The sequence below is a fragment of the Hypomesus transpacificus genome, chromosome 24 (assembly GCF_021917145.1).
Source record: "Hypomesus transpacificus isolate Combined female chromosome 24, fHypTra1, whole genome shotgun sequence".
In the NCBI taxonomy this organism is placed as follows: Eukaryota; Metazoa; Chordata; class Actinopteri; order Osmeriformes; family Osmeridae; genus Hypomesus; species Hypomesus transpacificus.
The window spans coordinates 4,934,180-4,959,579 of NC_061083.1; the positions used below are offsets into that span (position 1 = coordinate 4,934,180).

At 48.5% G+C, this 25,400-nt stretch overlaps 4 protein-coding genes and 1 long non-coding RNA gene across 10 annotated transcripts in view; 4 read left to right on the top strand and 1 right to left on the bottom strand.

The window, feature by feature from the left end:
* The window catches only part of gak (cyclin G associated kinase), a 20,271-nt gene extending 16,711 nt beyond the window's left edge, over positions 1 to 3,560 (bottom strand). For both annotated transcript variants that reach the window (XM_047048560.1, XM_047048558.1), the window contains exons 1-5: positions 3,217 to 3,560; positions 1,415 to 1,476; positions 1,210 to 1,269; positions 939 to 1,053; positions 1 to 85 (exon numbers count right to left, since the gene is read on the bottom strand). The exon at positions 1 to 85 is cut by the window's left edge and continues 58 nt beyond it. In XM_047048560.1, coding sequence (XP_046904516.1) covers positions 1 to 85; positions 939 to 1,053; positions 1,210 to 1,269; positions 1,415 to 1,476; positions 3,217 to 3,358 — 464 coding nt within the window. In that variant the 5' untranslated portion in view covers positions 3,359 to 3,560. The remainder of the gene's footprint in view (positions 86 to 938; positions 1,054 to 1,209; positions 1,270 to 1,414; positions 1,477 to 3,216) is intronic.
* Positions 3,529 to 9,862, top strand: wdr31 (WD repeat domain 31). 4 transcript variants are annotated; one of them, XM_047048563.1, is made up of 11 exons: positions 3,529 to 3,602; positions 3,847 to 3,940; positions 4,953 to 5,101; positions 5,267 to 5,399; positions 5,698 to 5,772; positions 6,288 to 6,432; positions 7,011 to 7,111; positions 7,374 to 7,441; positions 7,594 to 7,771; positions 8,580 to 8,742; positions 8,904 to 9,862. In XM_047048563.1, exons 3-11 carry the CDS (start codon positions 5,055 to 5,057, stop codon positions 9,065 to 9,067), a joined length of 1,074 nt encoding a protein of 357 aa, XP_046904519.1. In that variant the 5' UTR covers positions 3,529 to 3,602; positions 3,847 to 3,940; positions 4,953 to 5,054; the 3' UTR covers positions 9,068 to 9,862. The 4 variants fall into 4 exon arrangements, with proteins under 4 accessions (XP_046904519.1, XP_046904518.1, XP_046904520.1 ...); XM_047048562.1 differs by lacking the exons at positions 3,529 to 3,602; positions 3,847 to 3,940 and adding an exon at positions 4,075 to 4,441; XM_047048564.1 differs by lacking the exons at positions 3,529 to 3,602; positions 3,847 to 3,940 and adding an exon at positions 4,075 to 4,441 and having other exon boundaries at positions 4,956 to 5,101.
* Positions 9,863 to 10,750: 888 nt separating this feature from the next.
* On the top strand, positions 10,751 to 13,111 carry LOC124486603 (RING finger protein 223). Of its 2 annotated transcripts, none has more exons than XM_047048317.1 (2): positions 10,751 to 10,970; positions 11,721 to 13,111. In XM_047048317.1, exon 2 carries the CDS (start codon positions 12,009 to 12,011, stop codon positions 12,666 to 12,668), a length of 660 nt encoding a protein of 219 aa, XP_046904273.1. In that variant the 5' UTR covers positions 10,751 to 10,970; positions 11,721 to 12,008; the 3' UTR covers positions 12,669 to 13,111. The 2 variants fall into 2 exon arrangements, with proteins under 2 accessions (XP_046904273.1, XP_046904274.1); XM_047048318.1 differs by having other exon boundaries at positions 11,724 to 13,111.
* A 77-nt stretch (positions 13,112 to 13,188) lies between these two features.
* Positions 13,189 to 19,213, top strand: LOC124486812. Its single transcript, XR_006958304.1, has 2 exons — positions 13,189 to 14,084; positions 14,187 to 19,213. It is a non-coding gene; the product is annotated as an uncharacterized LOC124486812 (long non-coding RNA).
* Positions 19,214 to 24,190: 4,977 nt separating this feature from the next.
* On the top strand, positions 24,191 to 25,314 carry ier3 (immediate early response 3). Its single transcript, XM_047048324.1, has one exon. It carries the CDS (start codon positions 24,259 to 24,261, stop codon positions 24,877 to 24,879), a length of 621 nt encoding a protein of 206 aa, XP_046904280.1. The 5' UTR covers positions 24,191 to 24,258; the 3' UTR covers positions 24,880 to 25,314.
* Positions 25,315 to 25,400: the final 86 nt, after the last annotated feature.

The following is a 25,400-nucleotide window of genomic DNA, read 5'->3' on the forward strand; positions in this document are numbered from 1 at the left end:
CAGGACTGGTAGAAGATCTTCAGCACCGTGTCACATGACATCGGTCCCTTCTGCTCCACCCTTTTGATGAAGTCGACCAGCTGACCTGAGAGACAGGAAGAGGAAGAGACTGACTATCCACCTATCAGCAGGAGAGGTGAGGACAGGACAGGGGAGGACAGGACAGGGGAGGACAGGACAGGGGAAGACAGGAGAGGTGAGGACAGGGGAGGGGAGGACAGGAGAGGTGAGGACAGGGGAGGGGAGGACAGGAGAGGTGAGGACAGGGGAGGAGAGAGGAGGGGAGGACAGGGGAGGACAGGGGAGGACAGGGGAGGGGAGGGGAGGAGAGGACAGGGGAGGGGAGGACAGGAGAGGTGAGGACAGGGGAGGAGAGAGGAGGGGAGGACAGGGGAGGACAGGGGAGGACAGGGGAGGACAGGGGAGGACAGAGGAGGAAGGACAGGGGAGGAGAGGACAGGGGAGGAGAGGACAGGGGAGGAGAGGACAGGGGAGGACAGGGGAGGACAGAGGAGGTCAGGGGAGGGGAGGAAAGGGGAAGGGAGGATAGGGGAGGAGAGGACAGGAGAGGTGAGGACAGGGGAGGACAGGGGAGGAAGGACAGGGGAGGACAGGGGAGGAGAGGACAGGGGAGGAGAGGACAGGGGAGGAGAGGACAGGGGAGGACAGGGGAGGAGAGGACAGGGGAGGACAGGGGAGGAAGGACAGGGGAGGAGAGGACAGGGGAGGACAGGGGAGGAAGGACAGGGGAGGAGAGGACAGGGGAGGAGAGGACAGGGGAGGACAGGGGAGGAAGGACAGGGGAGGAAGGACAGGGGAGGAGAGGACAGGGGAGGTGAGGACAGGGGAGGACAGGGGAGGAAGGACAGGGGAGGAGAGGACAGGGGAGGACAGGGGAGGAGAGGGGAGGGGAACACAAGGGAGGATAGAGGAGGTACCTTTACAGAGCTCTGTGAGGATGAGGAACTCTGCCTGGCCCGTGTCAGACTCTTCCTTACTGATGGACGCTGCTGAGCAGAACTGGACCACATTAGGATGACCAGACAGCTTTTTCTGAAGAGGTCGGAGGTCAAAGAACCTGTACTGCTCCACCATTGGCTACAAGGACTCAATTACCCAGAAATCAACACACCCAGCGGTGTCCTAGATACAACCAGTGAGAAACAGTGAGCCATAACCTGGCGACCTCTGCAGTCGAATCAAGGATACCATGAAGCAGACCTCCTGGATGATGTCCTTGTTCTTCTCCTCTTCGTTAGACAGTAGTCTCTGCAAACACACTGACCTGTGAGCTTTTGTTGAACAGACTTATGGGCAAACATACAGTTCAGACAGTTCAAGCAGTTCAGGTCAGTTTGGGCAGGGCATGGTGTAACAGGGCTTGGGGTTAGGAAGGGTCACGGGTCAGGCTTACCTTGAGGGCATAGTCTTTACTGGTGCTTATGTCTTGGGCCTCATATACAAATGCAAATCCACCTGCAGATATGGGAGAGGATAGGGGGGGAGTGAAAGAGACGACACTGATATCAGCTTCCTGTCTCCAGAGGAAGAAATTTTGTAATACTTCCTCTGCGTCTTTTTGAAATCAGATAAAAGTTGCACTGCTAACCCTGTTAAAATCCCAAACAATGACAATTAGTCACACTGAATATGTATACCAAATACTTTGTCCTCAAGAACTAATAAGGGTGAGGTCTGAAAATATGCTAAATTAAAGGCTTGGTGTTCCATCGATGGCATACCACCATTCTACATCGATCATATTGAGAGCGTTTGTATTTTTCCTCTGTGTTCCTGTCTGCACACAAGCTTACTCTCCTTGAACCCCTAAGTGGTGACAATGTCCTGATTTCTCTGCCAAACAAAGATATTGTTTAATCCTGCTGCACCAGCCTGTCCTTTTCCTGCTCTGCACAGAGCCGCTTTCATTTCTGCGATGAGGGAAAAGAGGACCTAATCCAGACATAAAAACGGAGATCTGACATAAACACGGAAAACAATGGGGGGTAGTTTTTGTGAGAGACTAATGTTGATGGTCCAAATTGTGTGTGAGTAATAGATTATTTGTATTGTTTTATTAACATATTTACCATTTAGAATGGAATACATTTAGCCTAACAAGTTAAGCAATGTGTCAGTCATTCCCCGACTTACATCGTCATTCCCTATTTACATCATCAATCATTCAATCGCTTCGATTTCATGGGAAAATAGTGGGGATTGCTAACCGAATACCGGAAGAAACAGGGATCTGAAAATAGTCAAAAAATCTAACAAAACGGGGCTTTAATCAGTTTCTTAAACCGTGTAGGACAGCCCCCACAACTCCAATTGATGTACAATGGAAGTTCTTATCTAAACTCAAACACACTTCCACCCGGATTGTGCCGTGCCGTTTCCAGACTGCAACGGAGTGTTGAAACAGTCCCTTCTCCCTTTCCTCAAAAAGTGCAAACCCTTTTTGCCAGCACAGAGAAAGTGGCAAACACAGCCTTCACTGCCGCATCAGGTATCACATGTCACACACACAGTGTGTGCAGAAAAGAGTCCGGTGAGATCAATGTCGGCAGCAGTCAACCAAATCTAGGGCAAGGTAGTCATGGTAACTTGTAAATCAACTACCAGACATTTATGTCAAGGAAGGTAGGCTAACATTCAATTCTGATTCTTTCCGCATTCGCGAGGAAGGATTTTAAGACAACCCAGGATAACTTACTGCTGACGGTAGCATGAGCACAGCTGGCTGACATTGATCCACCTCAGCCACTGAAGAGTAACTGTGTTCACGAGTCCATAAACATTGTGGTCTACACATCAGCATGCTAGATGCATGCACCAGCCCAGGTGACAGAGATGAATTGATATCCCAGGCACACCAGCGATACTTAAATGCTGTTCTCATCTCTCCACAATTCAGTTTCTCTACAGACCACAACGACAACTCAAACGGATGTGAAATTCCTTCTTCTTGTTAACCAAAACATGCAAGCAAATAGGCTACTAACGTTGTTTTAACCTATACCAGACCATTACATGATTCCCACAACGGGAGTGCCTGTGCTGGTTGTATCAGGTTGAGCTTGTACGTGTGAGTACGTAGCAAGCCAAATCTAGCTAACATTGTTAGCCAGCTAGCATGTTGTGCTAACCAACAGACATGACAGCTGTCATTCAGTGACAACAAACACGAATTCTCACGCCTAATCAAAACCTCACCTTCGGCAATGACTCTTCTGATTCTGAGTTTCATGTCACCGAGCTCCACAATTTGTCCAACGAAGTCATTATGGTCCCGACACGCACCTCCGGAGGAACCGGGCCCAGCTAGGAAATCAAGAGCTGACTGGAAGAGGGACATTTTGTCCTGCGTCTCCCGTAAAGCTCACAGAGCTTTATCCAGATCTTACTGAGTAAATATGTTGATCACAATAGTGTTTAAAATCTGACTATAATTTCCTTGAGGATAACTAAGTCTTTGGGTACTATTGTTCGATTCCTTTTGCTAGGCAAACATTCCGTTCCTACCAGTCTACACAGAGACCGTCGCTGCCGCCGGAGTTACTTCCGTGAGATTCTGACGTCACGAACATTTCAGCAGACAGGTGAATGGTTGCAGAAAATCTAAGAAAACCTGTTTCTAGTTATTTTAAATGTGCTATAATCTATATGAATTATATGAGAGGAAAATCAATAATTTGCTGTTAATTATTTTGTAAAATACGGAATGCTGAGATTACGAATGACCCTAACAAAAGGCCATAGATATATATAAGATACGTGTGTGTTTTATAAATAACATGGACATCAGTGTCACTTGTAAACATTACTTATATCTGTGTTACCCAGAAACATCTACACCATTTGAAAACCAAGGAGTACAAAAAAATGGAAGGCTAAACTGAGCAAAACATACGACCGCCACTTATACAGGTGGTTTATGGTACGTTTCTGTTGTTTTGAATGCAACTAGACTTTTGAATAGTGTGTCGTGTCGTGTGTTTGTGTGTGTGTGAGTGTATGTGTGTGTGTGTGTGTTTGTGCGTGCGTGTGTATGTGTGCGTGTGTGTGTGTTTGACAGAGTGGTTGCTCCTCCCTCTCTGTGTGTCATGTGACCTAATTCCACCTAGTTACAGAGAAAACGTCGCTAAGGAAAGTGAATGAGGAGAGCCATGGATTTGCAGCAAGAAGATTGTTTACTACTTCTTAAAGGACACCAACTTTATGAATTCAGAAAGTGATCGAACTTGCTAAAAACAGGTTATGGCAACTGATATAATTCTGTCATTCAGGATTTTGCAGTGTTGCGACGTCGTTCTCTGGCTTGCTTATTCATCCTTCGTAGCATGAAAGAGATAAAACAAGATTAGTTAGCTAGCATGTTGCCCGCTAGCTAACGCTAAACCGTCGGCGTACATTTCTATACCGAGGCTCCAGGCACAAGGTAATTTTGATCTATTCATCTCAGAGTCTCAATATATTTAGCGGTAGCTGTCTGGGTTACGCCAACAGCATTTTGATATCGTTTCAGAAAAGTGTGTGAGTGTTGTCATGTTAGCTAGTGGAGCTAGTGCTTAGTGGGGGTGCCGTGCTATTGTAGCCTGTTTCTATGTCATCGTCTTAGTAATGCGATGTGGCACTAATGAAGGATAATAGGATCAAGCTCCTTTCCTACTTGGTGCAGCCTACAGCAGTCCTCTCTCTCTCTCTCTCTCTCTCTCTCTCTCTCTCTCTCTCTCTCTCTCTCTCTCTCTCTCTCTCTCTCTCTCTCTCTCTCGTCCCTTATGGTTTACATAATCATTTGGCTCCTGGTGTTTTTAAACCCTTACACAAGGCTTGAATGTTCTAACAGTTGTTGGTAAACCCACTGCCCTCCAGTTTTAATGAGAACACAGTGTGTCGAGGCTCGTTAGATTCGGGTGCTCTATTGTAACTCGCTGTTGTTGTATTCTCAGCAGGGCCAGACAGAGAGGAACAGGGTCCCTGTTCTCCTCTGTAGGGCGGCTGCCTGACGGGCATACCAGCCTTCACAGCAGAGAGACTGGACACATCTGAACATGGGTAAACTTCAAAGCAAGTTCAAACGACGCTCTGACATGTACAGGTAAGACGAGCTTCTTCTGTAGTTTCAGGTGACATGGGCCTGCATCACAGATGAGTATGTCAGTTATAATTGTAAGTCTTGTCTGCTGTATTTTGGACAATGCTCACACTGACTGGCATTTCTAATAGTCTAAAAAAAAATTCTGACTGTTGTTTGCCTGAGCAGGACGTCCAGGGGTGACGCAGCAGAGATTGCGTCCAGCAGTCAGGTGGTCCAGCATGACCCCGCCCACTCTGGCTCCATCAACTGTGTTACCTGCCTCACACCGGACCTGTGTGTGTCTGGAGGGAGTGACCAGGTGAGTGTGTGTGTGTCTGGAGGGAGTGACCAGGTGAGTGTGTGTGTGTCTGGAGGAAGGGAGTGACCAGGTGTGTGTGTTTGGAGGAAGGGAGTGACCAGGTGTGTGTGTGTGTGTCTGGAGGAAGGGAGTGACCAGGTGTGTGTGTGTGTCTGTTTGGAGGAAGGGAGTGACCAGGTGTGTGTGTGTGTCTGGAGGAAGGGAGTGACCAGGTGTGTGTGTGTGTCTGTTTGGAGGAAGGGAGTGACCAGGTGTGTGTGTGTGTTGCTGTCTCATGCCTGGGTGTGTGTCCCTGCAGGCTGTGGTGGTCTATGACTGGAGGGGAGGCCGGCTGTGTCAGTCCTATCAGGGCCACAACAGAGAGGTCACCAAGGTAGGACATCTTAAGAGGCTCTGCAAATCACATCTCACATACATGAGTCTGTGTGAGGATGTGTGTGTGGCCTGTATGTGTGTGTAACTTAAATGTCTGCTAAAAAAGCGTGAATAAAATGTAAACATGTCATGGAATCCTTTTGACCTCCTCCTCCTCTTCCTCCTCCTCCTCCTCTCCCTCCCCCGCCCCCCCCTTCCTCTCCCTCCTCCTCCCCCTCCCCTTCCTCGCCCTCCTCCTCCTCCTCCTCCCCCTCCTCCTCCTCTCTCCTCCTCCTCCTCCTCCTCCTCCTCCTCCTCCTCCTCCTCCTCGCCCTCCCCCTCCTCCTCCTCGCTCTCCTCCTCCTCCTCCTCTCCCTCCTCTCCCTCCTCCTCTCCCTCCTCCTCCCCCTCCTCCTCCTCCTCCTCGCTCTCCTCCTCCTCCTCCTCTCCCTCCTCTCCCTCCTCCTCTCCCTCCTCCTCCCCCTCCTCCTCCTCCTCCTCGCTCTCCTCCTCCTCCTCCCCCTCGCCCCCCAGGTGGTGTGCTTCCCCGGCAGCACGTGGATCTTCAGCGCGTCGAGGGACAAGTCTGTGTTGATGTGGGACATCAACCAAGGGGACGAGCCCATCCAGGAGTTCTGTGGTCATGAGCTGGTGGTCAATGGTGTGGCGGTCAGCCCTGGTAAGAAGCCTGACTCTGACTCTCCACTATGTCCTTCTGATCTTTGATCTCCTGCTGTATTTAATGCACCACATGTAGGCTTATGTCACTTTGGATAATAGCGTCAGCTAAAGGAATTAAATGTGATGCAACTGGTAGGGGTGTAACAATATAATACAAAATGTTAACACTATGTATCGTAGAGTTATGGCAATATTTGTACAATACGACGTCCGTTTGATCCTATTGGTTGAGCTACCAGCACGCAACCTACTCTGCACCTGCATCATGCGTGCATTCACAGAAATCGCTTTAACTGAGTTCACTAAATTGTACGTACAACAAAGAAAATTATTGAAAAGGTTTCATGTTTAGGAAATATATCTGTTAATTGAATTTCAGTTTAATTTCAAATGTTGTTCAAAATATCGTGATCCATCTTGTATTGTACACCCAGTATGGTGATATGTATTGAATCATGAGCTGAGTGTATTGTTACACCCCTAGTTACTGGTGGTTTCTTTCAAACCCTGTGGACGGTTTTCACCATGACATCATACCTTGTACAGTATTGACTATCGCCTGTGCATTTCCTGTAGATGGGACCAAGTTATGCACCGGTTCCCGTGACAACACAATGTGCCTCTGGGATATCGAGTCTGGAGAGTGTGAACAGAGGAACACCATCTCTAGAAACCTGGTAGGCCCTCTCTGTCTCTCTCTATCTCTCTCTGTCTCTCTGTCTCTATCTCTCTCTGTCTCTCTATCTCTCTCTGTCTCTCTGTCTCTCTCTGTCTCTCTATCTCTCTCTGTCTCTCTCTGTCTCTCTGCCTTTCTCTCTGTTTCCCTCTATCTCTCTACCTCTTTCCATCATGCCCCCCCAACCCCCCTCTGCCTTCACACATACACATTCATTAACTCTCTCTCTCTCTCTCTGTCCACTTGTCTCTCGCCCTCTCCAGGTGACTCATGTGTGCTGGGTTCCTGGAAGCTCCTCCATAGTCCAGACATCTGAGGACAAAACAATCAGGTCGGCATGGTAACCCACAACAACTGGTCTGATGGTGGACTTTATCATCTGTGTATGGTCACGGTCCAAAGAGTACCTCCCACTAACTGTGTGTGTGTGCGGCCGTATGTGTGTGTGTGTGTTTGTCCATGCGGCCGTGTGTGTGTGTGCAGAGTGTGGGACAGTAGGTCGTGGCAAGTGACCAACACGTTCCCGGCAAAGCAGTACATCCAGACCCACTGTGACATCAGCTCCAACGGCCACTACCTGCTGTCCAGCAGCAACGGCTTCGGAGGCCAGGGCTGTGAGGCTACGGTGAGGCCAGGGCGAGGCCAGGGCTGTGAGGCCACGGTGAGCCCAGGGCGAGGCCAGGGCTGTGAGGCCAGGGCTGTGAGGCCAGGGCTGCGAGGCCAGGGCTGCGAGGCCAGGGCTGCGAGGCCAGGGCTGCGAGGCCAGGGCTGTGAGGCTACGGTGAGCCCAGGGCGAGGCCAGGGCTGCGAGGCCAGGGCTGTGAGGTCATGGTGAGGCCACGGCGGTGAGGTCACAGCGAGGCCAGGGCTGTGAGGTCACGGTGAGGCCAGGGCTGTGAGGTCACAGCGAGGCCAGGGCTGTGAGGTCATGGTGAGGCCAGGGCTGTGAGGTCACAGCGAGGCCAGGGCTGTGAGGTCACAGCGAGGCCAGGGCTGTGAGGTCATGGTGAGGCCAGGGCTGTGAGGTCACAGCGAGGCCAGGGCTGTGAGGTCATGGTGAGGCCAGGGCTGTGAGGTCACAGCTGTCACCACAACAATCCTTCTTACCAGCCTCACACACGGCTATTGGAGCACCTGTGTGTCGTAGGGAACCACTGGGCCAGAGCATGAACACGGCCCTCATAGGGTGTGTTTGTGTGACACGTGCGTGTGTAGATGTCAAGAGTGCGAGTGGCAACAGAAAGGCTCCTGGACCTCGGCTTATGTTACACAACCTGTCTCACACCCAGGAAGCACCACTAAGCTAGTCAGCCATGCCCTGAACATCTAGGGACTCAGTGGGGCGGGTGACAAGTGTGTTAACTCATGAGGCTGTGTGTGTGTGTGTGTGTGTGTGTGTGTGTGTGTGTGTGTGTGTGTGTGTGTGTGTGTGTGTGTGTGTGTGTGTGTGTGTGTGTGTGTGTGTGTAGCTGTGGGACCTCCGTCAGCCTGGCTGTAAGGTGGTGGAGTACAGGGGTCACCTCCAGACCACAGCCTGCTGTGTGTTCCTGCCCCAGAGCCCCTCCGGACCCCCCATGGTGGCCTCCTCCTCCCACGACAGCTCCGTCAAGATCTGGGACCAGAACACTGCAGGTGACACACACACACACAGGCACACGCAAGCACATATACACACACATGCACACACATACACTCACACACACGCATGCAAGCACACACACTTTCTCATGCGCGTCTTTTCCCTTCCTCTTCCCCTGACAACCTGTGTGTCTCCCTGTGTGTCCCCCCCCCAGCCTGTCTAGGGACCCTGATGCTGGATGGGGCGGGCCCTCTGGTCTCCCTGGCGACGTGTGACCATGCCAACCTGATCTGTGCCAGCTTCAACACAGGCCTGCACCTGCTGCAGCTGGGGCAGGGCGGCGGTGACATCAGCCTGACCGAGGTGGCACGCTTCTGACCCCATGCGCCGAACGACAACGTCGCCGTGGCTACCTAGGGGTGCACTGAGACCTCCCTGCCTGTGGATGGACCACAGACCCCCCCCCCCTACCCCCCCTATGGAGAGGGGAGGAGGCCTTTAGAAAGAGGTCCTCACTCGGAGGCCAACTTCCCTTGGTGGGGTTTGAAGGCTGCAACGTAGCAGACAGGACAGGGTGGAGGAAGAACCGAAGGGATGTTCCGGAACACTGAGTCATTCTGGAACTTCCTGGTCTCCTCAGAACAGTAAAGGGGGCCGCAGTGTCTGGGTGACAGGGAGGAGTAGTGGAGCTGTGCTAGGCTAGGCTGCTAACTACCTGGCTTATGGTGTTTGCTTAAGGTAGCACTTAGCGGTCAGTAGACGTATGTGACTGTAGAAGAAGGTAAACGTCTCGCTAATTTCTGACATTATGAGTAAAAAATGATTGGACATTAGTTTCGGACCAGTGGGTTTGAGAATAAGGACTTCCTACTTGTCCATTGATCCTGTTGCAGCAACAGACTGTCTGAGGATCAGCGCTGCCACCTACTGGACTGAACCAAACCAAAGAAATTATGAGGCTGGTAGTTCATAGCAATTTGTGGATCATTGGATCCTTATTAGACATTGATGTTCAAAACATGTCAACTGCATTTTATATTTTTAAATTGTTAATTAACAAAAAACTACTAGGACCCTTCACCAGGCTCTTGCTTTGGAGTAACATAGCATTGGGTCTTTATTTTGATAGAAAAATGTGAGTTTATATTTGGTAAATAAAGATTTAAATCTCCATACCTTGTCTGCGTCATAACTCCGTCGCCCATTGTGAACACAGCAGGTCTCACTAAGGACAGAGTTGACTCGTGAAGGAAACTGTTGTACATCTCCACAACAATGGTGACACTTCCAAGTCCAGGTTCTCGATACACGAGTATCAGAAAACCAGCCAACTGGAGAGAGAGTAATCTTGCTTCTCAACAATAATATTTTTGTTGTTTTCATTTTTCACTCTCCCTGTGACCAGGATAACCTATGCTTTGACTGAAATGTTATTTCACTTTCTGACCTTCTCGTCTTATTTGTCTTCTGTCAGCTGTACCATATGAGCGGTTGTTTGTCGTACTTGCAAATACAAAATTTAAATATCAAAAAACGAATAATGACTAGATCATGCACATGATTGTCATCAACACAAGATAGGTTACATCAAGGATGAATAACAAGACAGAATACATGAACAAATAAAAATAAATAGCTGATCTATTGATTTTGATTAACATGAACACGTCTCAAATCCTTCTACCTGGGACAAATATTGCATGAACATTCCTCTCAATTTGACAGTAAAGGGACATGGGGCTTGCTCTGTGAGAAGTCATGGTTCCGTGCCAGATGGATTTGGGTATTAAGGATTTTAAGTTGCAGGATGACAGTGTATACTTGTTTGTAAAGCCAATGATACAAAAAAACTGGAAGAACAAAATAAACAGTGACGACTACTCAGTTTGTAATTTATGATGCTGCGTTGACAGCTAATCACCGTGAACTCTGTTCAGGTGTTACACTTCGGAAAGCTGCTTACTCGCTGCACCGAGGAAGTTTATACAGACAATCGGTTATCTGCCGGCGCGGACATTTGACTATAACTTGCCTACCACACGTATATATTTCCTCGTGTGTCCACCTTGTATTCAAATGTGTGGAGCTTGGGGAAGCCAGGACAGATAGTCTTGATGTCAGACGGACAAAGAAAACAGAAGCTGGTTGAACAGTGGTCGCCATGACCTTGTACCTGGCTGGCAGCTGGCGCTCCGCGGCAGAACCAAACTTGACGCATCTTGGACCATGAGAACGCGGAAAACTTTGGGAGAGAAATAGCCTTCCGGTCGCCATCAGAAAGGTAACTCATACTGCTCGTTATGTTTTGACCCTGCGCTTTTGGGTTTGGTTTGGAAATGGGTAAGATACGCCTAGACATTCTGCAGCTGTGTGGCGTGTTTGATTTGACGGGTAGATTATTAGAACTAATTACGATTGAATGTCAGGCATAGCATAGGAATAGTTTATGGCATAAATGTTACTGACGGTAGGCCTATGAGGGCTACTTTTTTCAGGTTAAAACTTTTATCTATAAAATCCGTTTAGCCTTTTAAAACTACAACCAGAATGAATTAAATATCCGTATCTAGCCTACCATCTGATTGGGTAAGGGTTAGCATATTATAAAAAAATCCGTGTTTCTGGTGAGTTTATCAATATTAAGTGCACGCAGTTTTGCACGTGGTTATGCCACTGACTGGCTGAGCAACCAGACTTGAAAAGGTTATGGGCCTTGGCTGTCATTTGCATTCTTCAGTCTCTTAACAGGGCTTCCGTGATGAGTCACTGGACCATTAACATCTCCCAAACAGCAGTTCAAACCATCTTGTTGTTTGCAATTAAATGTCAGGATCGATGGACCATTTGCATCATGTATTTACTTAATGCAAATTTGTACTGTTATAGTCAGAGCATGACGTACTTAAGGCCAGTCATTCACCCCTCCCATCTTTTCTGATGGGCTGTATGGATGTCAGCAAAGTGAGCTGCCTCTTGTTTTCTCCACCCCCCCCCCCCTCCCCCACACACACACACACACACACACTTGCAGCAGCCCTGCTTTATGTGCTAGCAGCCCTGGTGCCTGTGCTATCCCTGGCCCTCCTGCATGCTGACCAGCCCTGGGTGTGCAGCAGTCTGACAGTCTACCAACCTGTGATCTCATCTCCCCCGTCCTCCTCCTCTGGCTCCACCTGTTCCTCAGCCCGCTGGTACTCCTCCAGTCACCCCCTCCAACTGAGCCCTCCCCTGTCAATGGACCTCTGGGCCTCTAGAGGCCTACCTCCCTCCATGTCTGCCAAAGACTGAAGAGCCTTGTCCTCCTCCACCCTCCACAACCATGAACCCCTACCTAGAGCCACCCACCCACTGTGCCCCTCCACCCCCAGACCTGGATCCCTACCTGGAGCCAGAACTGTGTTCCCTGCCCCCCGGGCCTGACTGTGCCATAGACCTGGAGGCAGGCCCTGACTTGGAGTGTGCCGTGTGCTTCAGCCAGTTCAACAACGTGTTCCGCACTCCCAAGATGCTCCAGTGCCGGCACACCTTCTGCCTGGAGTGCCTGGCGCGGATGAACGTCAAGTCATCCGAGCCCGACCGCATCCAGTGCCCGCTGTGTCGCGGCCTTACGCCCCTCCCCTCCCTGGGACTCCCTCGCCTGGCCAACGACCGCACCGTGCTCTCCTACCTCCCGGCTGCCATGCAGCGCGTCTACAGCGTCCGCTTCAGCCGCCAGAAGGGCCAGCTCCAGGTGAAGAGGGCCTCGGAGCATCACCCCCACCTGGCGCGCCTGGGGTCAGTCAGCCAGTCCCTGGACGTGGGTCTGCCCAGCGTGCCGAGCGGGGGACCGTCCTCCAGGGAGGGGGAGCAGAACAGGAACCTTTTCCAGCGGCTGTGTGTAAGACCAGCCTGCCGAGTGATACTCATGTCAGGGGTGGTGCTCACGATAGGGCTGCTGACCGGCATTACCATCTTCCTCCTCATCAGTGGCCGAGTCTGAAGCCGGATGCCAGCTGGTTCTGGTTGTTTAGTTTGCCTGCTTGTTTACTGCCATGTTGGGACTGCCCTGGAAGCTAAGACGACGATGACGACTCCGGCCTGGTTTGGGAATGGCCCTTTGTTGTTCTCACGTTACAAACCAAAGACGTTATGGCCAGTGCACCTCCATGCAAACGCAAGCAGACTGAAGACGGAATATGCAAATGTACAGATGTTTTTTTTTCCACAATCATGCTAAGACATACGTTGGTGACAGAGGGACCAAGGGATTTTTTGTTGTTTGTTTTGAACCAAGTTGTTTATGTGTTTAGATTTGAATGTTTCCACTTCCTGTTTCCAATTTTAAAAAAGAACTATTATATTGTACAGTCTTTCTTATTTTAAAAGAATTGTTTGGTTTTTATGTCATGTAGTATGAAAATTAATAAATAATATTTTTATGTATTTATCTGCTCTCTTTGATCTGTTTTACTAGCAAAGAAGTTTGCATTTCCTGAACTTTAAATAACGTTGATCTGGAATGGTAATTTGTGTCTTAATTTCAAAGTAATCAGAATTGGTGGTTTGGGGGATAAAGGATCTTTAATTCTGTTCCAGACTTGTCGCTGTGCTGTCTTAGAACTACCCTTGAGTGTCTGTCTATAAATTGTCCACTAGGTGGCAGTCTATCCCAGATTGCAGGTTAGGGTTCGTAACTATAAACCAAGCAGCCATTGAGTGCCTGTGTCATGGAAAATTCCTACCGCTTGTGTGTATTCAGCTCAAATGGCTGATGTCACAATGGGACTGGTTTGAGGAAGTGCACCTCTGTATTCTATACTCTTTGATTCTACTGGGGAAACTCCTGCCGAGGCCAAATATTTTTAAAACTGCAAAGGCTGGGTTCACTCAATTCCACCTCTTTCCTCCTTGAAGAGAACTTTCAACAAACTATCTCTTAGTCAACAGAAGACCTGGAAACATGGTCCGGGGGAGTTAACACAGGTGTGTTTAGATACACTCGAAGCTTCATGATGTTATGAGTTAGGGGGTCAGATGGTTGAGCGGTTATGGAGCCGGGCTATTAATCAGAAGGCTGCCGGTTTGATTCCCAGCTATGCCAAATGATGTGTCCTCGGGAAAGGTACTCCACCCTACTTGCCTCGAGGAGAATGTCCCTGTACTTACTGTAAGTCGCTCTGGATAAGTGTCTGCTAAATGTAAATGTACAATCTCTTGTTTTTCGAATCTGAGTGATCTGCAACAACAATGGACCGATTAGCTCTGCGGTCACATGACAAACCCCGTGATCCCACCTCTTCTGAGGGGTGCTGACATGCTGTCCAATGAGGTGAAGACTGGTCAGTGCAGTTTGTGTCATCCCCGATTTTGACCAATGACGGGGCTTCTGGCTGCAGGTCAAAGGTCGAGGTGCTGGGTGAGTGGCTCTCCCAACAATTACACCAAATCTGAGGGGATGCCTCAGTTTTCAGCTAAACACACAGAGGTTCCCCTGTGTGTGTGTGTGTGTGTGTGGTAGGTCTGGTTCTCAAGGAGGAATACGTGCGTGGGCTGGCTGGGAACCTGGCATAGGACGGCAGCTTTCAGACCTCTGATGTGAACGTTCTCTTCAGCTCTTGAGAACAAGAGGCTTTGTCTTCTCTATAACAACATCTCAGACACAGAACTGGACCTCATTTAACACGGCGACGGCTTTGTAAGGGTTGTGTGTGTGTGTGTTTGTGCTTGTTTTGTCTTGCGCCCTGAAATTGGCGATTGAGGTCAATTTCCCATTGAATCTTCTTTCTGCCTTTCTCCTCCTCCAACAACCTGAAACCCCACACCAAGGGCCTCTCCATTATGCCCCCGCAGTGTGTGTGTGTGTTGTGACTGCTGCCCAAGAATATGCTGAAACTTGCCGCAGACCTCAAAGAGGAAATCAGGACCCCATCCTGGTTCTTTGTCCCCACTAACGAGGCCCCCTGCTGGGCCAGAGAGCAGACAGGACGCTGGTGACGTCCGACCTCCTGCCAGGCAGGAACCAGGCTGTCCCCCTCAGAGATGGCCTGGCTTCACTGCCGGAATATCTAAAATCCTCAAACCATCCAATTGGATGATTCTTCATCAGGTCGTGTTCTGGTCCAATGGAAATGTTCCACCAAATGGCATTGCTTCCCAGATACAATACAAGTAATGGACTGACAACACCCTGGACTGAAGACATCTGTTTACATTCCTTTTTGACCTTTTCATCTAATGGGATTGAAGTCATAACTAACCCCCACACAGGCTCCAGGTGTGTCCAGTCTGTGCATGTCTATACACATGACTACATATGGGCCGAGATCTCCATGCGTCCTTAAATGGACAGATGATGGTGGTATGAGGGTGTGTGTGTGTTTGTGTTTACGACAGTGTAATGCCACGTCGATGTAGGGGCTACATGTGAGTACCTGCCGTGTCACATCCATTACCATCCTTTCTAACAATGTTTGTATTTTAAACACAGCACCTCCCCACTGGTCACCCCCTTTTGATGCTCTTGTTTGGTTGCTAAGGTGTGGCGGGTGCACACATAGACACACACCCACTCACTCACTCTCTCTCCCTCACTCACTCAAACACACATTGTGTCATACAAGACCTCTATCAGTAACTTCTTATCACACACATACAGTCATACTGTATACATAGTCATACATATTCAAAATGACATATTTTAAAGGTGAGAGTTAGTCTTGATATCTGGCATACATTGACAGAGGATCTGGTTTAATCTGGTCTGGGGGAGTTTTGACTACCAACCTGGGTGGATTGTAAAGACATACTGTAACTAGGTAACCTGAAATGGGAAAATGTCAACTCTATTTTTGTAATGAATGTGGTGCAACACTGGTGTAGATAACTACTCACACAGAAAAGACTTGCATCCAAAATTCTCACCCAAAACTTTCCCCATCAACAGTGATGGAATGATTTTGGATTTGCCTTTCTGACTTTGCATGGATTACATATATTCCCACATACTTGTTAATCTTGTCATCACCCCCCCCCCCCCCCCCCCCCAAACTTCCTTCCTCTCCACACGCTATTCCACTCACTCTTGCTCTCCTCTGTAAATATTATTTGCATAATGCTCTTAGTCCAGTAAACAACCTCGTTCCTCATCCTGGGTTATCCCACGCACCAGTCTCCTGGTCATCCATGTGCCTGCCCTTCAGAGGACTGTTTATTATCAAAGAAGTGACTGTACTCAACTTATTATAATCAACCACCACAACCGCAGGAAAACAGGCCGACGTGGCACGAAAGGGCGCCAGGGTTTTGGGGTTCACGAGGAGGTAGGAGTCAGTTTGTGTCTGGGTTACGGTGGTAGCTGGGAGTTCGCCCAGGATCTGACAGCACTGGAGGGTTTGTTTGAGGGTCAGAGAGAGGTTGGAGATGAAGAATCTTTTAACACCAGTTTCGCCTGAGGTAGCTTTCAATCATGCATGTGAAGGATCAAATACTGTACACACACACACACACTCGCCTTTAAAAATACGCAGACATTCACTCCCACCCTGACTGCATGCCAGACCGAATCTTAATGATAGCTAATTATTCCTGCATTTGCCAAAGTCAGACACTAAATTAAGAGTCAATATCCAGACCTCAGTCACGCAAGTCTGTCTCCAGAGACACTTACATACACACACATACAGACACACTCACTGAAAACAACATCAGGTGATATAAACCATGAGTTCAATGTGACCTTTTGACCTGAGAGACAGAGAAGTTTTCTAGGCTGTTTGTCTGTTAAAAAGTTTGTTTTTGCTGGTTTATCTTGTGGTTGCTAGGGTGGCTCCCTGGTTTCTGTGTTTAAGATCAGTGATTGACAGCCGGCAGTTTCACTCATTTTTCTAAGTGTCTGTTTCTCCGAAATGTCTCTGTCATAAACTGAATTTGGGATTTAGTGTTAGAAGAGAGGCCCAAGGGTTATCAGCATGCAGGACACAAATAAACTTTAATTAAAAGACCGGCTGGATAAGTAAACAGATTGTCACACAAAAGAAGCAAACTTATTAATGGTGCGCGACTGAGTGAACTTGGGTTCATCTATTCACAGATGCACAGAAATGTGCTGTCCTGTCTGTTTGATCAGTCCCAGTGAAACCTCTTTGTCCCGAACGTGAGAAGCAGTACCGAGAGCACATGGCCTCTTCATCTGCCATCAGCGTTTGGTCCAGGAAGACTTGTCTGAACACTAACCCCTCACTCCCTGAAACTCCACTCCCTCCTTGTCAGTTCTCGCCCTGGACCCCTTCCTCACTATGGGCCTCTGTCTATAGTTCATCTGGATCACGTAGTCACTCTGAGAGAAAATCAACAGCCTTCTAAAAGAAGAACACAACCGAACAGCCTTTGAAAGAAGAGCATTTGATTGCGGAACATTAAAAGAGGAGAGAGGATTTGTGGAGACAGAATCCGAGGAGCGAACATGTCGGAGACGGTGTCTTGCCTGGAGTTGCGTGCCGTGAAGGGAGACAAACAGTGAGAAGCAGATCAGTAGGCAGACCAAACAGATCTTATGCATTCCCAAGAAAACATTCCATAACTGGGTGCTGTGGTCACAGCCCTGGGAGGTGTGGAGCTGTCATGAAATTCTAGGAAGAACACCTCGGCAATCAGAGCACAAAGATCAAACCCGATTGCAAAACACAGCTTCCCTATACCTCCCTGAGGCCTACACCTACACACACATGTACACTCACATACACACACACTCGCCCTAAAACTGTCATCAGAATACCCCAGGTATATGACCTCTGCTCTGTGTCTTTCAGAGAAACACCTATTCCCTTTTTTGTCAGTTTCATGGAGCTTCCATAGAGTTGAGTTTCACCTGGGAAACAAGGGACTGTGCGTTATGACAGAGGGGAGAAAACAATGATGGTTCAATCGAGGTCAGATTTCTTTATTCCAGCTCTGTTCACGAGAAAAGACGGCCCACGCCTTTATACTGTTGTGTGCAAATTACAGTACAAGACGGACCTTCTGCAGGTGTTCCCTGGGATCGTCAGGGTGGAGCGTGAGGGGGCAGTGTGGGACCAGACGGGAGAGGTGAAGGGGTGTTTCTACGGCTAAAAATAGTTTGTGAGAACCTGCAGAAGGGCGTGGCTACCTGCCCGCAGGACTGCAGGCCACACCCACTCAACTATTTAAAGGAGGAAGGAGTCCAACAGTTTACAGACAACCAGGTTATCTAAACGATCCAGATAGAGAGATCGACAGATAGACAGATAGATAGGAGAGAGTTTTATCCAAGCAATAGAAAACCGAGAGATCCAGGTTGAAACATCTCGAGACAGGAAGAAGCTTTGACGCCTGTGAGCAACAGGAGGACAAACACCGGAAGAACTCAAAGAGAAGAACCAGGCAAGTTGTTCCAGGAGAGATCAGAAAGGAGATCTGCAGACGTCATGTGCTCTTCCACCTCCGAGAGTCCGTCTTGCGTTGGGGCCCTGACGGCCCCCGCAGCCCTCTGCCTCCCCGGGCCCGCTCACCCCCCACCCCCCCGCCAACGCAGCCGTCGCTCCCTCAAGGTCCTCTACCCTCCCCTGGTGAGACGCCCTCTCCCCAGGGAGGAACCAGACTCTGCTCTCCGCTGGCTCGTCCTCCTCTCCGCCCTCCTCTTCCTGCAGATCTACACCGAGGAGACTGCCTGTGGGCCTCAGGAACTCCTGTCCCGACCCCCTCTGTCCCCCCGGCCCCAGCCCCAGCAGGGAGAGGGTTGTGTGGGCACGGCCGGGGCCTGGGGTGGGTCGAGCATAGAGAAGCCCTGGAGGCTGCTACGGGTGCAGACAACAGACCAACTGGAGTGTGTGGTGGCGTGACTGCTTAGCCTTCATGGTGCACACAACTAAAGACCCTGTTAGCCGGTAACTGCAGCAACACCAAGCTGACAGGAAAGCTGAAACACACAGAGACGGGATCTGATTGGTTCAGAGCCGTGCGCGAGCCAGATGTTGCCAGTCTAAGGTAACTCGATCCCCCTCTCTCCGTCATCAGCCAATCAGCTCTGCATTTTAGCTGCTGTCGGCTCAGGGGCAGAAAGGGAAGATAAGGAGGGGGAGGCAGACAGAAAGAGAGAGCTATCCACCAGTGACTCACGTGTGTCAGAGGTATCCCTCTCTTCCGCCCACGGAGAAAAAGAAAACACAAGCGCACCATTGCCGGGTAGCTCAGTGTGTGAGCATTCGATTTCCAGCACCGTGTGTGTGTGTGTCTGGCTGAGGCTGTCTCAGAAACTCCGTTGCGTGTGCGTATGAGCACGTGTGGACTCAGAAACACCGTGATGCTGATGCAGCCTCTGATGCAGCGTCGCTGGCCAGAGCTGTTTCACTCAGCTGGTCAGTGGGGAGAGGGGCTCTTATCACAGATGACTGTTATTCCACACGCACACAAAAGACATGTCTGACTCCTGGAGACCCATGGTAGAAATGTGTGCTTTTTGTGGTGGGAAATGTTTCTGTTTTGTGTGTCTGCTAATCTTGATTAAATCATCATCATTTGCCTTCTTCATTCTGATGTCATTTATTTTCTGATTTTATTATCTTAATGTCTCGATTGACTTCACACAAACACAACCACACACACACTCTCTCAGGTTTGTTTTGCCATCCAAGTGAGGATTGACAATTCACTCCCATTCAAAACCATGTTATCCCTGATCCTAACCTTAACCCTTAATGTGATTCCAACCCTAACACTAACACTAACCCAAATTCTAAACCCACCAAAACCTCTTAAAAATTAAATTTGAAATTGTGGGCCCCAAGAATATCTCTCCACGAGGTAAATTATTTCTCAGTTCACTACTTAATATGCTATTATTAGATCAGAAGCATCCACAAAGATAGTTTAACAAGACCACACAAAAGCACACACTTCCACACACACACACACACACACACACACACAAAGAACTCGCTCTCCAACCTTCTCAGGCAGACACGGGAGAACAAGTTTACAGAGAAGCAGTAATGCAAAGAGGTGTTTTCGCTGTCCCCTCTCTCTCTGTTGAGAAAGGTATTTCTGAAGGTGTGTTTCATCCACAATCTCTGTCGCATCAGTGTGAACACCTGCTTCTCACACAGACAGTGTGTCACACACACACAAACACACACACACAAACACACACACACACACACAACTGGCCCAAGTAAACCACAGAATGCCTAAACGTTCCTGGCATTCACAATGCTACTTCTTTTCATTGTGAAAGTTTGTCACACATTTGATGACACAATTCTTTATCAGACTCTCTGCTTTTGTCCCGTTGTACGTCACCATGTCCTTGTGTGTTTATGAGTCTGTGTGTCAGCCTCAGAGCATGTGTTTTATCCTGCACTCTTCAGCCACCTCACTCACGTATTTATATATCAGCTGTATTTACATCTCCATAGTGACAGACTCCCCTGACAAATGATCACCGCCGCTCGACATTCAACGCAGCCCGATCAAAATAAGGAGCAATCAATCAACTAAGGCAGCTAAGATGTCTGCGTCACCCTGGTGTTGGGTTCCAAAGGCCAAAGTCTTTCTGGATAAGAGCGTCTGCTAAATGTAAATGTAAATAGCTTCAGGATGACAGACAACAGGTATGTGCCTCTGGTATGTCTCTAGGGTACCTGTGTGGTATGTGCACACAATCCTTTAAAAGAAACTGCATCAGGGCGTCATTCCTGTGAGTGTCTCTCCTCAGCGATACTCTCGACTGATCTCTCTATTGTTATCAGAAGGTCGCAAGCGAAATCCCAGCCAGAGGTCAAGTTCAAGCAAACTATAAATAACCATAATACCTAGAAATGGCACAGGCTTAACATGGCCACCTCTGTGTTGTCAATTACATGCAAGCCCTGTCAAAGCCGCCTTTCACAACAAACACCTCACAAACAGTCGTTTTTCATGCCTCCCTTTTGTTTTGAAATCGGTGACCCCTCAAGCCAGATTAAGTGACAGAACTGTGACCCTGATCCTGTCATGTGGGATTAAGGTAGACACAGAACCCGCCCTGCTTGTGAATGTGGTCCGAGTAGAGCTGTGAGGGCTCTACGGTGTCTGAATGTGATTGAGGAACCGATGATAACAGCTCAGTGAGAGTTCCAGTCACCTCTGGAGTCATTTGCCATGATGACGTAGGCTGGAGGACTAGACAGGCTACTCATAATCCTGAAAGATTTATACTTTCCCCTGTGTGTGTTGTGTTTGGCAAGCTCAGCCACGGCCTGAACGCTGAACGGAGTGGTGGGCCGGGGGGGGGGAGCGAGTGTGATGCCCCTGTCTGTAGGTACTGCAGTAGGGGACAGGAGACTCTGTGGAGCTGCACGTACTGTGGTCGCTACAGAGAGGCACAGGGCCATACCCCCTCATCAACACATACACTTATTATCTCACAACAATGACCCACATTCACCCATCATAACCCCCACCGCACCCCCCTACACACACACACACACACACCCCGTTCTGTGCCTCTGCTCCCCCCTCAGGATTCCTGGCAGAGAGGGGATTGGTCCTGCCCGTAAAAGCCTCCCTGTTGACACTGGCTACATGGGTCAATGAAACCAGGGGCTGGACACACACACACATACACCCCATCCTCTCAGACGGACTGCCACTAACAGCCCAAAGAAACTTCCCACCAGTGGTTCATCTGTGAACCTGGAACGGGGGTTAGGATGGAGTTACAACTCACTCAGACTGACAGGGAGACTGTGAGAGGAGCCAACCAAACATGGGAACCCAAGATGGAGACTGGCAGGCCTTCACACCGTTCCAGAACACTGAACACCAACCGGGAGGGGAGGGGAGAGCGGTAAGGGGAGAGAAAGGGAGGGAGGAAAGGGGGACACTGTTGGCAGTGGTGGCGTTTTCCCATATTTAGGCAACACTGTAGAGAAGAGGCCTTAACCTGCCTCTCCCTAACGCTCGGTGATAAATGTACAGTCGACATTCTCACGTCCGGGTGTGTGCTGCGAGTTTCTGCCAACCAGACATCTGAACGTCTGACACACATCGTTCCCAGCCCTCCTGTGTGTTTGCAGAACGGGTTTGTTCATCTCTGTCTAATCTTAGCAAGGTGACACACGTTTAGAGAGTGCAAGGTATGGCTCCGAATAAACATCTCCAACCTTCCGCCTGGCAGGAATACACCTCCCAGAGGCAATTCTTGCTAACGATGATCATGCCCAGCCAACAGAAACCGATGGTGGATCACCAGAGACCAGGGAAATTCTCACTGACTTCCTGAAACTGAGAACTGAATGTGGTAATCAAGATTAAATAACCATTCCGCATGGATCGTTGACCTCCAACATGCTCCGCCAGTTTCTGCATGGTGATAACTTATAAGTTTGGTACCATGTGGCTGTGTGCCAGGCTGACAGGGCCATCTACATGCCAAGTCTGTCTGTGGAGTCATCTCAGCATCTGGAGTACGTGCTTGAAAGATCATCGACTATTTTTGCTGAACCCCCGGGTTTTCTCTATCACCGACGACAGCAGAAGTGATACTAATCCTGGAGACAGAGGAATCTCTGTTCTGCATTGTGTCTCCCTGACTGTGTGCCTCATTGACAGCGTGTCAACATGTTTTTGTGTATTTTCTAAATGCACAATTTGCGTCACACACTTTCCCCTGTCAGTCCTGACTGACACACAGGGAAGTAGCTAAGCTGACAGGAGATAAGGCTACCTAGGCCCACAGGGGGAGCACCTTTTTCCGGCTCCTGAGCTGTAGCCAAACAAAGTCCTGTACTCACTGTTTCCTCTGACACACCTGCCTTCAACCCTCCTGTTGGGTTAGTTTCTTGTTCACTACTTTTATGTTCCTGGTCAAAAGTGACCGCCCCATTGTATCTGATTATAATTCCATAATAATACATATATTATTTACTAATGTTGTGTTACATCTTTTTAGCAACTAAAGTTCTTGCGAATATTACAAGTTTTAAATTTCTGTTTGCCATTTATGGCCTGTAGACCTCATTGACACAAGCGTATGCAACTCGTTTTTGAGTGAAAGAAGCATAATATATGGATTATTTTAAATGTTTGCTTGGATGTTGGTCCGGTGTATCTTCTTCCAGTTGTCTTTGTGAACACGTCTACCCTCCAAGTTAGTCATGTTTATGACTATGGTTTCAATGGACTCTGTCAGGAACAGTTTGAAAGCAGTATTTTATGTCATCAACCCGGGAGATGGCATATCTGGTTGGCCCTGGGGTCATACTGTGTGGACAAAGTCATGGAACCTTATGGCAATCGGAATACATTTTTCAGGGAGAAAACTTGTAAATCGGTCTCTTTTGCCAGAAACACAACAGGAGGGTTAAACCAGCCAATTGTCAGCCAAGCCAATTGTCACATCCCGCCCTATTCCCTAGGTCAGGGGTGGCCAACCCTGGTCCTCGAGAGCCTCAGTCCTGCATGTTTAGATGTTTCCCTGCTCCAGCACACCTGATTCAAATGAACGGTCATTCTCAGGCTTGGATAACAACCATTCATTTGAATCAGGTGTGCTGGAGCAGGGAAACATCTAAAACATGCAGGACTGAGGCTCTCGAGGACCAGGGTTGGCCACCCCTACCCTAGGTCATGTCTTTGTTTTTTCTGTGGACTCACCTCTCCTCTCATTTCAGTGTCTCCTACCCTGCCTGTGATTGACCTCCCCAGCCCTGATTGACAGCACCTGTTTGACAGCACCTGTTTTCAATCTAGCCCCAGTGTATTTAGCCCCTGTTTTTCAATCTCTCTTTGCTAGTTTGTCTTTGTACCTCATGTCAGTCTCTGCCTTCTGTATCCAGTAAAAATACCTTTTTGTGAATATTCTGAGTCGTGCTTTTGAGTCCACCACCTATAGCCGTTACACCAATCTGCAGAGACTACCTTATCATCATCATGATCATAGTCTTTGATTGATCATTGCAAATGATCAATTCAGTGAATACTTTTAAAGTTTGTGCCCAAATGAAACCCCGATGGGATTGCTCGTTGGGCTCAAAAGTAATTTTCCATGACAGGTAGACACAAGTTTTACTGCAATTGCTACGTCAAATTCGTCCCAAATACCGATTTTCACCCGCGACAGAATCAGCTGCCGACAGTAGCATTTGAGTGTTTTGACAACAAAACTGACACATGACGTTAATGTTGCACAGTACATAATAACATAACTTTAAGGTCTAACAATTGACATTTTCATTATAATGGTTTTCATTATGGATCATCATGAAGATGATCATCCCGCATTGTAGTTTTGTGAAATTGTCTACTATCACATTATGAACATTCTCAAACTTAATTAAATATAACTTATTTCATCATCTCGCACGGGGTGAAGATATAGCTGGGATAAGAAAGTGACAACACCCGTGGCTCAAATTTACTTAAGATTTTACATGTTTTTATGTACTTTTCCCATTTGAGCAATTCGAGAGCTTTGGGAAACATTCAGGGAGTGGCTAACTATATGGGCGTAACTTTAAACAACCTTAAACTAGATATAAACCTGCGCTCCGAAAGTCATGTTACGAACAACTCACAAGAGAAACTAAGAAACAATCATGTATTCACGATCAAACAGCCTGACACTGACAATGTCGAAAAATCATTTAAACCAAGAGCAATTTCCTAACAGAACGATGCTCCGGAGCAGAGAGCCCGAAATTTTCACTTTCGAGCGGATTCCGGACCAGACCCAACATACCAGCTCGTCTCTCCGGCCGCGGAAGAGGAACATGAGGGTGATGTACCCTGCCAAGGTCCGCAAGTACCTTCCCCCAGCGGAGAAGAGCCCAGCCAAGCGATGGCTGCTGGCTCTGTGTCTGGTGGTGTTCCTGCAGATCTACACCGAGGAGCCGTGTGCGGAAACAGCGGTCGCAAACGAAAGCCCAGCTGCCGAGGTCGCATTTGAAGAGGTGCCTTTTACGCAGTACCAGGTGCTGGCTTTCCAGTCAGCGGAGGAGCAGATTCGGCAACTGAAAGCCGGTGCCGACGATTTCCACAAGTCGTCCCTGAACTGTAAACATGAGAGGGAAAGCCAGTCTGAAGATCTCCTGGTGAACACTACCTGTCCCTCGCAGGAGGCCGTGATAAGCCTCAAGCACGACCAGAGCACCAGGAATGGCTACGTCGTTGCCCTCCTCTACCCGGCGGTGTACCACAGACTGGGCAGCGAGCAGTGAAGGAAACCAGAGCAACAAGGCCCAACTATGTGGGCCTAAAAACTATTATGTCTCTGGTTGAGAAGGAGAGAGCGAGCTCTTCCGGGCGCTGCCGCAGAGACCAAGAAGCTCGCCCTATGGGTGACTGTCTTTCAAGGAGAAGACTCGTCCTCCTGGGCTACTTGAAGGACTGACTGGCAGATGATACTTGCCATGAACTTAAACTTGAATAGATGAAACAAACACGGAGCTGAAGACTTGACATTGGACTGGAAAACCTTTGAACAAACACTACTTGTTAAAACATAGGTTTACTACTTGATATTGATACACATGTTTAGTTTGTCAAATGAAGAATATCATATTTAGTTATTTATTTTATTTGCTATTTATTTATTGTGTTCTAAAACTGTTATTTTATTAAATAAATATATGTAAAAGAATTCCTGTTGTTTGCCTGCTGATTGAACCATGGGAGGTTATCGAACCTAAGAAAATACAATTTGAGTCATAAATTAATTCCCTGACACAGGAAATCTGGT

What these genes read in the sequence shown, in the direction of transcription:
- LOC124486603 (XM_047048317.1), top strand. Translation starts at nt 12,009, where the DNA reads ATGAACCCCTACCTAGAGCCACCCACCCACTGTGCCCCTCCACCCCCA.
- wdr31 (XM_047048563.1), top strand. Translation starts at nt 5,055, where the DNA reads ATGGGTAAACTTCAAAGCAAGTTCAAACGACGCTCTGACATGTACAG. An exon ending in TGGTGTGGCGGTCAGCCCTG is followed by an intron (nt 6,433 to 7,010) that starts GTAAGAAGCCTG and finishes CATTTCCTGTAG; the next exon opens with ATGGGACCAAGTTATGCACC. An exon ending in ACACCATCTCTAGAAACCTG is followed by an intron (nt 7,112 to 7,373) that starts GTAGGCCCTCTC and finishes CGCCCTCTCCAG; the next exon opens with GTGACTCATGTGTGCTGGGT.
- ier3 (XM_047048324.1), top strand. Translation starts at nt 24,259, where the DNA reads ATGTATTCACGATCAAACAGCCTGACACTGACAATGTCGAAAAATCAT.